Below are 10,538 nucleotides of genomic sequence, written 5' to 3' on the forward strand. Positions count from 1 at the left end.
TATATACAGTATACACACAGTATATATCACCTTCTTAAGTGTAAAGGAATTGCTTAAAACAATGTCCAGTTTCAAACTTTTATAGTTTTTCAAGCAGATACTAACATCTTTTACATCTTCAGTTTTGCATTAAATTGTCTTTCGTACTGAATTTCATGCTTGTTTTAAAACATARGTAGCTATAAAACTGCCTTATGTGGATTCAGATACTTCTGGCAGGAATATCATAGTATTTCTATACAGGCAYAGTCATGGAAAGGAAACTTGATTATGGAGCCCATACAGTGACAGTGGATAAAACATTAATGTGTGGTCATGAGAGAGATAACGAAATAATGCAGTTCMTCTCACACCGTGCCTTTCCTGCAGAAAGAGTTGGAGTTAGTGTTCAGGATTACAATTTAAAAAATGTTTACCGACACAGAGTTATTATACTAGTACTATAAAAAACGAACCATGGAGGTATACTATTTTGATTAAACATGCAATAAAAAGAAAAATAGTATTAAGTGTGGGGTACTTTTGAAGAGCTAAACACAAACAGCGTCTGTATTTCTCACAGAGACATTGCTCAAAATTATATTTTTTTTTGTTTATCTTGTGGCCACACTTAATTTTTTTGATTTATTATTTTCTTTTGCCAATGTCGCCGGATGGGCTCCGCATGAGCGAGATGTAAGGTTATTTAATATTTTTGAGACTTGAGTTGTAGTGAAGCAGCAATCAGATCATCAGTGTGGTCAAAATGAAAGTTTCTCCAAACTAAAGCTGTGCAACCAGCTAACAGACAATATCTTAATGGTTGGTTCATAAACTTTCCTTTAAGCAAACTATCTGTATTTAAGTGGCTTCACTCTGCAGMATCAACACTAAGAGGTGAAACTCAGAGCTAAGAAAACGTGTCTTTCCTCCTTTTTTTATCATCCCTTCTTCAGTAGGCAGGGTCAATCAATCAAAAATGAATTAGAAAAAACTAACAAAACAAACAAACAAAAAACACATTAGGCTGAAGTTTAGGATGACAAATATCCTTAAAGGGGTGTTATTGTTCTGACATACAGTACAGTAATCGGTCTGTCTGACAGAASGCCTTGTAGACTGAATACCTGTCACCTGGGTTGTTTGACAACAAAAAGAAAAAGCAGTACTTTGAATTTCAAAAAAGCTTCTTGTCTTATCCAKCTTGAAGGCCATGTAAAAGTTTGACAGTTTATGGGAACTACTTTTATTTCCTGTTGTAGCAAGAGGCAAAGAAGTGGTGTCATTATAGTGACTGGATGATACATTTAAAGTTGAACAGAACTGGAAATGTGTTTTATAAGTGGACAAAACCTCAAATTAGACTAAATAATGTTTAGTTTGGTACATGGAATAGGAATTCACTTCTGTAAAGTCCTGATGACGTGTGTTTTCAGTCCCGGCAGACCCCAGAAGGAGAGTTCCTGCCCCTGGACCAGTGTGAGCTGGACGTAGGTTTTGGCACGGGGGCGGACCAGCTTTTCCTGGTGTCGCCTCTCACCATCTGCCACGAGATCAACACAGACAGTCCCTTCTTTGATCTGTCCCAGCGCTCACTGATGAACGAGCAGTTTGAGATCGTCGTCATCCTCGAAGGCATCGTGGAAACCACAGGTAAGATGAAACAATTTTCCTTTTTTTAAAAAGATCTCTTGTTCCCAATCATCCACTTAGCTTGTGGCATACAGCCCTTTACATTAATATAATATGCTAAACCAGGACTATTCAACTAAATTGCTCCGGGGGCCACGGTTAATGCAGGTCAACAGCTGAGGGGCCGAACATCCAGCAATTAAAGTTGTAATGTAAATAAACCAAAGATGTGTAACCTTTAAAATAGTTTATTTTCCTGTATTTAATCATGGATACAACATACAGAACCCTATGCAATAAATTTAGTGATAATAAAACAATATCAAAAACAAAAATAATGCATCATGCCTCCTGTTTAACACAAATAATATTTTGACATCTCTGACTTGCCAACTTTTCAAACCAATTTTATTTTTACTTTCATAGTTTTATCTTCAACTGCTTATAGTTTTAACTGTCTTTAGTGTGCATACAAATAGTTTTTACCAGCTTGTAGCCAAGATTCTGACATTTCTGTAGATACCAAACATGTCTATGTTTAAGTAAAATAACTCATAGTAATTAAAGTAGAAAACTGGTGGTCTGGGCTTAAGAGATGAATGAACTAATTGGCGGGCCGCATTTTGGTCATTCACGGGCCGGATGTGGCCCGCGGGCCTTCAGTTGAATAGCCCTGTGCTAAATATAAGGTTTAGTAATTATTCAACAGCATGTTTGTTTCCATTTTTTGGTCTCTTTCCCCACTTTTACCTGAACCTATTCTCCTCATTTAACCATATTTTCTTTCTGGCATCTTTTTTTATTTAGTTGTCGCTCTTTATTCATTTTTCTATATTTTGTAATTTTTTTTTTTGTTTTAAACACAATTTTACTTTTTTCCATTTTAGGTATGACGTGCCAGGCGAGGACCTCTTACACCGAGGATGAAGTGCTGTGGGGCCATCGCTTCCTCCCTGTCATGTCACTAGAAGAGGGCTTCTTCAGAGTCGATTACTCCCAATTCCACAACACTTTCGAGGTCCCCACGCCTCCGTACAGCGTCAAGGAGCAGGAGGAAAAGAACTCACTGACGTCACCGAACCCTCTGCCGATCGCCCCGACCCTCCCCTCCCCTCTGCTGGGTAACAGTGGCCGCGGGGGCCGCAGGGAACGGCTCCTGTCAGCTGACAACGCGGACCACGCGCACGCGGAGGAACAAGCCTTCAGGCTGCCTAATAAACTACAACGGATGAGCTCCACTAAGGAGGAGCACCTGTGGAGAGCGCTGAAGACTGGGTCAGCCTTGCCGGGGGGTAAAGCCTCCAGCACAGGAGACCTGTCTCTCAGTATTCAGAGGTTTAGGTCCAGCTCCATCCCAGCCGTCAGGCAAGGACACCTGGAGGAGCAGGTCCAACTGCTGCCCCTGGATGGAGATGCTGAGGAAGCTGATGTGGAGAAACACAGACTGCCCACAGTCTTTAGCACCATCTCGGCACCACCTCCAGCACCGGTCCAAGTGGTAGGGACTCGACCGGAGGACAACCTGCCCCCCAAACTGCGTAAAATGAATGCTGACCGCTGACCTCTGTAGGATTAAAAAGCTCAAACAGGCTTGACGGGCATTGAACACAAGACTACTGTGATATACGTTTTCTATATATAAAAATATTTTCAGCTATTTTTTTTGTTTAATATGCTACATTTAAATAAAACTGATCTACTTAATCGTGGATTGCCGCAAATAAGGCGAGACAAATAAGCCATCCATCCGCTCGTACTGTGAGTCAGTTTCGATAGATCACCATCTGTGCCCCCCCCCCCCCCACACACACACTGACTTCTTAACACTTTCCTCTTTGTGCTTGTTTTTTTTAACACGTCAATCTTATCTTCACAGACTAATTTTTCCAGTTAAAAAAAGCACTTAACAAGCCAGCAAATGAGCTGCATTTGACCATTTGCTAAATCTTCCTCCTTTCAAAACACTTATTAGAGACGGCCTTTGGCTTTGCATGCTATAGAGCTAGCTTTATATTTGTTCTTATGCTGAAATGGAGTAAATTATATTGTTTTTCTAGAGGGAGAGAGAGGGAACAAAACAGATGGGAATTTTGTTTTCCTAAAATTCAAGTAATTTCATTCAATTTAGTAGGATGTTCAGATAAAAAGCTACTAACTGGGAGTTAACTTTATGATGAATATGACATTTTTGAGTAGGTGGCTTTTTTGTTATTTTTTTAAGGGATCCCTAACTGGTAGGAACAAAATACCTGATTTTTCTCAGCTTTAAAAGCGAGATTTTATAAATGCTGTAGGCTGTTTAGTCCATATTAAAAAAATAMAAATATCAAACGAATGTTCCCATGTTGTTTACGCTGCAATGCATTCTGGGTAGATGACATAGGCAGGTTGCTCCGGTGTGAGCCTCACCCAACCAGAACATTCAATTTGCAAAACGTCCATCCCTTTCAATCAGAACCAGAGCACGTCGACAGAGAGGAGAGCACAGAAATTACTCAGAATGCAACTGGAAGTGAGGAAGACGATGAAGAGGAGGAAGAGGAGGGAGCTGGTGTTTGTGCAGCCGCTKCTTGCAGATGTCAACCCTAAAGAGAGAGAGCGCTTTAAACCGCACACTGTTCATGATAAGCATCAAAATATATTCTCTTGCTCATTGAAACTGTGTTACACGTTATTTAATAATAAAGATTTGTTTATTCACTTTTTTATGATCAGACTCATAACCGCTCAAGAGAAATCAGCATGATTACAATTTTACCACATGAATATTTACCCAAATGAGAGGGAAACTWAATTTGTCTGTTAAATTTTTATCACAAAAATGAATGAAAACCAAGATAAAGCAAATGAGCAGGAAACARCAGGCATTATTTAGGTCAAAACTCACCAAGAGACAACCTCAGGTTCAGACGTCATGGTCATCTTCATACAGACGTCTTCAACCCAGAATGCATTGCACAGGTGAAATAATGGCGACCACTTTAGGTTTTTCAAGTAATCAGGAGTTTTTGTGTCACTGAGAATATCAAAAAGAAAAAATAAGTAGGTCCTCTGGACGGGTTCTTCTTTAGTGAAACGTTTTGTCTCTCCTCCAAGASACTTCTTCAGTCTGATGAGTTTCAGGTGAACTCAGCCTTATAAGCACTGCCTCCACATGGACAAACAAGTTAGTCACATGCAAAAGAGGGCCATTGCCTAACAATAGGTTTGATTAGTTCTATTGTTCATAGAGGGTCATGTGCCCCATCACCTGACCCGTGTCGTGTTATGTAAATGTAGTGAATGCAAGCGGGGGTTCAACGTCCCCTTGTTTTTGTGAACAATAATGAACAATAGAGCCGATCAAGCCTATTGTTAAGCAATGGCCCTCTTTTGCGTGTGACTAACCTGTTTGTACAGGTGGAGACAGTGCTTATAAGTTCACCTGAAACTCATCAGACTGAAGAAGTCTCTTGGACGAGAGATGAAACGTTTCACTAAAGAAGAACCCATCCAGAGGACCTACTTATTTTTTCTTTTTGATTTTTTCTACCTGGATTACTGAGATGCATCAGGACGTCACTGAGAATAGTTTTTTTTTGTGGAATATGAAATAACATTAATGTCAACATGTGCAAATAGTTGAAGTTCATTTTTTAACTCTTCTTAGGCAACTACCAAATATTCATTTAGCCCTACTTTGAAGATGATCCAAAAAAATTAAGAAATAATCTTTTAATTGGGCAGATAAAAACAGCCTGTCTGCTAACATTAGCATATTTAACTCAGTAACACACCAACATGTCCTTAAGATGTGTCATTTTTGATACCTAATACTTTGTAATAATGCATAATCATTTTTTTATTTACTGTAATTGTTTTTTTATGTGTAACTTTCAGTTTAACATAATTTGCTTTATGAATTTAGACCTTTAGGACATCATTGCAATTATGTTTTTGATTTTAAAATAATTTAGAAACCTTTTTGTTTCTTTAAGTTGATGCAATAAATAGCCAGCTGTTTTATCAATCAGGGATGAAAAATAGCATCACAGTTTGGGTTTTACATATTGGTTTGTTTATCTGTTAATAAGTAAATCAAGCAGAGGGAACAGGCTTTAGCATGCGATCAATAATTTATAAAATGTTTTTTTTTCACCCAAATACAAAATCAGAAGACTAATCAAATAATTTATCACTTAACGCCTTGTGCATATTTACTACTGTACAGTTTTAGCAATTTTTACTTTTTGTTACATCACCGTGTTTTACATGAGAGAAGAAATGCATTTTGACTCAAACACTGTGATTAAATTCAAACTGTGCACCAATAAATAAGAAGTAGTTTGTTTAAACATACTAAGTGGAAGCTCAAATAATAATAATAAAAAAACATGTCTGCAAACATTTTTTTTCTGAAAACTGTGACACGTCTGCACGTCATAGACGTAACCCAGTTAGAATTCAAATTTCTTTCTCCAAACATTCAAAGAGCTATCTGCAACAGATAAGATATTAATTGTTTGTAACCTTTCCACAGAATCCCACATCAAAAAGTGCAAACTATCTCGTTTTCATTTTAATCTTATTTTAGGTGACAATAAGCTCAGTTAGCATAACTGCATTTATTCCAGCCAAGTAAATGTCACCAAATATGTTTTTTTGTAGCACACGGACTTTAATGAAACTCCTCTTTCTTTTTCCATGAACTGATTTATTAAAAAAATATGAACCAGCTTTGTAGGGATGGTGCAAAGAATATGTGTAATATTGCAAATATAAAGGTGAAATAAAACTTCTTATTGCAAATGCTATAATAAAACCTTTAAACATAGCTGTGTTTATATTCTTGTACTGAAGAAGGATTCACATTGTGCTGTTTGTGGGACAACTCATCTTTCTCTTTGGACGGGGATATCAGCAGTCATTAAATATTAAAAGCTTGCACGAAAAGTGTTTTTTTATACGTTGAAGGAAACGTAAGAAAAAGAAACYTTATGCTAACAATCATTGGAAGGAAACGAATGTCTTGAAGGTTAACTAACTTCACTTTCCTCTTTTCTTACTTGAAATCAAAACCCTTGACCTTCAGCTCCAGCTTCAGATTCAGCTAATTATTTTGTCTCCGAGCCGACTTAAGTCACTGTTTACTGGATTGCTCTGCGTCTTGTCCTGCCTTGATTATAGTTATCAGGATGAGAGGCAATTTTCTAGAGATTACACTTCCGAGGACGTCCAGGGCTAATTAGTCATACTGCAGAGAATAACAACAAAAAATAAATAAATAAGAAATCTGATTACCCAACTCGACGGTACAAAATGACCTCCGCCCATCTTAAGAGAAAATTGATTCAGATGAATGATGTGGAGGGAGGAATAAATCCCCGACCATTTCTCACAGAGACAACACACTCTGATAAATTTAGACGAAAAGGAAATTTAATGTTCATTCAAAAAGTACTTCCTTTGTTGACTCCAGCGTAGTACACTTATAAAAGCTAGATTTAAATTTAAATATAACCACATGCTTCATCTGCAGAGTAAAACTAATAGTTTTGCAAACTCGACTAAAAAGTTGAAATTAACTTTGCATCACTGATCTTACAGAGCAGGATCAATGCAACCAGTAATACAAAAAAAACCCCATTTCCTTTAAAATGACTTGAGGTAAGCTTTGAGGATATTGAGCTTTATTTTCTGCATCATCATTTTTCCTAGCAGTGATTTTTTTCCCCGCAGCTGCAGCCACAGAGCCCTTTTCCCACAAATGATCACTTCCACCATCAGATAATATGCTAATAGATTGTTTGTGGAGGAGGAACTGTATGAGCAGCATCTGGCAGGTTCTGATGATAGCTGTTGGTTGAAGGATTTTACCAATTTTTTACTGTGATGAGATCAAAGCAAATGGAAAGTTTTATAAAACAGGTGAAGAGGGCAGGGCCAGGGCTTTGCCCTTGCAGTGGTCCAAAGGAGTTTGACTTTGTTTTTTTTTATCTGGATTGTGATTTTTTCCCCCTCAAGACATTCGATGGGGTGATGGGGTCACTGGTCCCTGTATAACCAAAGCAAGAACTGTGTCCAAATCCTTGGGCACAAAGTTGAGCTTGTTCACAATGTGAGGTGGACTCTGTCCTCGGTCTCTGTCCCTCATTTCCAATCTTGTTTGTGGGGTTCATGGACAGGATCTTGAGTCACAATTGTGGAGAGGAAATATACTTATTTATTTACATTTATTTTACCAGGAAAATCCCATTGAGCTCACAGGTGGCCTGACTGAAGACAGTCTAACATGCATGTTTTGGCCTGTGGGAAGAAATTGGACCACAGGGAATCCACTTTAGGGTAACAGTGGGGACCATAGACTGTAATTTAAAAATGTCTGCTTCTGGGTCCAACAGCCGTATTCTAGAAGCAAATAGTTGAATCAAAACGCAGCATCCGAGGCTTTCAGCGTAATTAAACATGCCCACGAACTTCTGATCATTCTTATGTGGATGGGTTTGAAAAGTTGTCGCAGTGGGTTGTGACAAGAAGAGGCAGAAGACTTGAAGCTGCAAACAAGATGAYGCAATTTTTGTCACAAAACTGTGACAATGAGAGACGATTTCAGCAGCTTGGATGGAGCGTGTGGAGGCCTTAAAGAGGCGGTATTATGCATTTTCAAGGCACATAGTTCAATTCTATACCACAGTCAAGTAACTATGTTACATTCAGTTCTGACAAAGCTGTGTATATATAAAAAATAAAACTGATTTTGCATTTATGTCTAAAAGCATGGGAATTGGCCTCTGTCTCTTTAAGAACCTCCTACTGTTTCYGACACTTCCACTTCGTCTTTACAATGCTTCGGGGGAGGGGTGCTCTGTAGGGCGGGTGCTCAGGTGCAGACTGAGCTCCAGGGAGGAGCTTTGTACAAATAGGCGGTGCTTTGTAGCAGCAAGCATTTAGGCAGGTCCACATGGCTAAAACAGGAGATTCAAGGATTTCTCAAACATGCATGAATGAATCAAAGCAGCACTCTGCTTTTGATGACAGAAAGACATAATWACATGATACAAAGCTCAAAAAGTCAATTTTTCATAACACCTCCACTTTAAGTCATCATGGTGCTATGAAGGTGTTTGGTTTGGGAAAATTATAACCAGAGAGAAAACATTCAATTTCCCCTTTGTTTGTCAGAAATGAATGGTAAAAATGGTCACAGTATTGAATCTGCATCTGGACTCATTAGTTAAACTCTTCGTTTWTCATGCATTTAAAATAAACGACTTTCCCAGATTTCAGCTGCGATCTGTGTTTAAATTCGTAACGACTATCCCCTTCACAGTTTCATGTTTAACAACAGCTTGTGCTACTTTCAGTTTGGGCTGAAGTTGCATTTGTTGAAGGCGCAGAGGCGGGGATGTGGGTGCGGAGCGTGACTCCGCATGCTCTCTGCATGTCAGCTTGTTTATCTGGTGCRCAGGGAAACACATCAGGCGTCTCTCAGGGGGGAGCGCTGTGATCAGATAACACATCCACAGTTGACCAGATGCTCATGCATAGTCAATGAGCACGAAGACTGTCGCTTCTCTGCGACGCCATCAGCTTTGTGAACTTCACGATGCCGTGAATCGGGAGCTTGTCTAGTACCGAATCGTCTTTAAGCTCTTGACACAGATTCGGTCATTTATTGGTGTTCAGTGTTGATAAATCGGGATCYGAGATGAAGTTTTTCAGCCCCATGAGACAATGGAGAAACTTTCATCCGTTTCAAAAAGGGCAAAGGTTAAAAACAATGAAAAAATTTCTAAAACTAAGCCAAAATGTTGCAGAGCTGCACATTTCCCCCCCAAATTAAAGAGTTAAAGAGATTCTGAAAGGTTTCCTTTTGGTCAGGAAGGACCAGCATCATCAGTGTGCTGTGCCCACAGGCTYGCTTTGGGGCAAATCCTGGTGTTCAGTTCCCGGTGCAGAATCTCAATGACTTGTCTTTTGATTCTCTCATTTTGTCCATACATCAGTTCTGTTGCYTTTTTTTACTGCTTTGCCAACAGCAGAATGAGGATTGCCATTAAATTGGCAACTAGGGAGAGAAAGAATGGAAAACGCTGCTTTAGATACGTCTTCTTGGATTTTCTCTACACACAAAACAATGCAATGTCGTGTTCTTTTATTAGCAATTATTGTACTAAAACCTCCTAAAGCCACGGTTGTAGCAGAAAATAAATGTAGTATAGTTACTTTTTTTTTGCTTGTAAACCAGAATAAAAAAACTGGCTAAATTTATTCTTACCACATAAATTGATGATATTAAAATAATCAGTCATTCAGTCATTTACTGATGCGATTTAAATGGAGTACCTTACAAAACTGTAAAATTGTAAAGATTTGCTGCCACTACTAAACTAACATGAGCTGTAAAATTGTAACGTTAGTGTGTCAAACTAATTAACTAGTAATWCTAGTGCTTTTAAATCATCATGCAAAGTGAAACAGTCAACCCMATATAAATCATTTAATCTGGGCTGAAGTAAACACTTGTTATTATYACAGTCAGGGCTGTGTTTTTTGTTGCCACGGGACAAAGCGAGCCTGTCTATCTAAATCTTGGCATCTGTAACTCTGTTACTGAGACAGCTGAAAAAAAAAAACAACACTCTTCAGCTCCTGCTGTTCAGTCTGTTGACAAGGATATAGAATAGTTAAAGTATTTGTCCCRGCAGCAGCTGTTGGAGAGCAGGATGTACAGTATGATGCCTGGCTGAGGATTGATTTTTGCTGAGGCAGCTGTTTTCTCTCACAGTGCTCAAAGCAACATGACCTATCACGCAGGTGGATAGCTTTTCATAAATTCGGGTTCGAGACCGACACAGACATAATTTAATTATTTATTTTCATTCGTTGTGAACACGTTTTCTCATGTACCTCTATTGTTTAGCTTATTAAAGCCTTGTTAAAACCTA

General features: G+C 38.6%; 1 protein-coding gene across 1 annotated transcript in view; it reads left to right on the forward strand.

Annotated features, from left to right (window-relative positions):
• Positions 1–4,311, forward strand: part of LOC106521420 (G protein-activated inward rectifier potassium channel 1) — a 25,426-nt gene extending 21,115 nt beyond the window's left edge. Inside the window, exons 2-3 of the mRNA XM_014013973.1 lie at positions 1,416–1,632; positions 2,499–4,311. Coding sequence (XP_013869427.1) covers positions 1,416–1,632; positions 2,499–3,172 — 891 coding nt within the window. The 3' untranslated portion in view covers positions 3,173–4,311. The remainder of the gene's footprint in view (positions 1–1,415; positions 1,633–2,498) is intronic.
• Positions 4,312–10,538: the final 6,227 nt, after the last annotated feature.

The sequence above is a fragment of the Austrofundulus limnaeus genome, unplaced genomic scaffold, assembly GCF_001266775.1.
Source record: "Austrofundulus limnaeus strain Quisiro unplaced genomic scaffold, Austrofundulus_limnaeus-1.0 Scaffold108, whole genome shotgun sequence".
In the NCBI taxonomy this organism is placed as follows: Eukaryota; Metazoa; Chordata; class Actinopteri; order Cyprinodontiformes; family Rivulidae; genus Austrofundulus; species Austrofundulus limnaeus.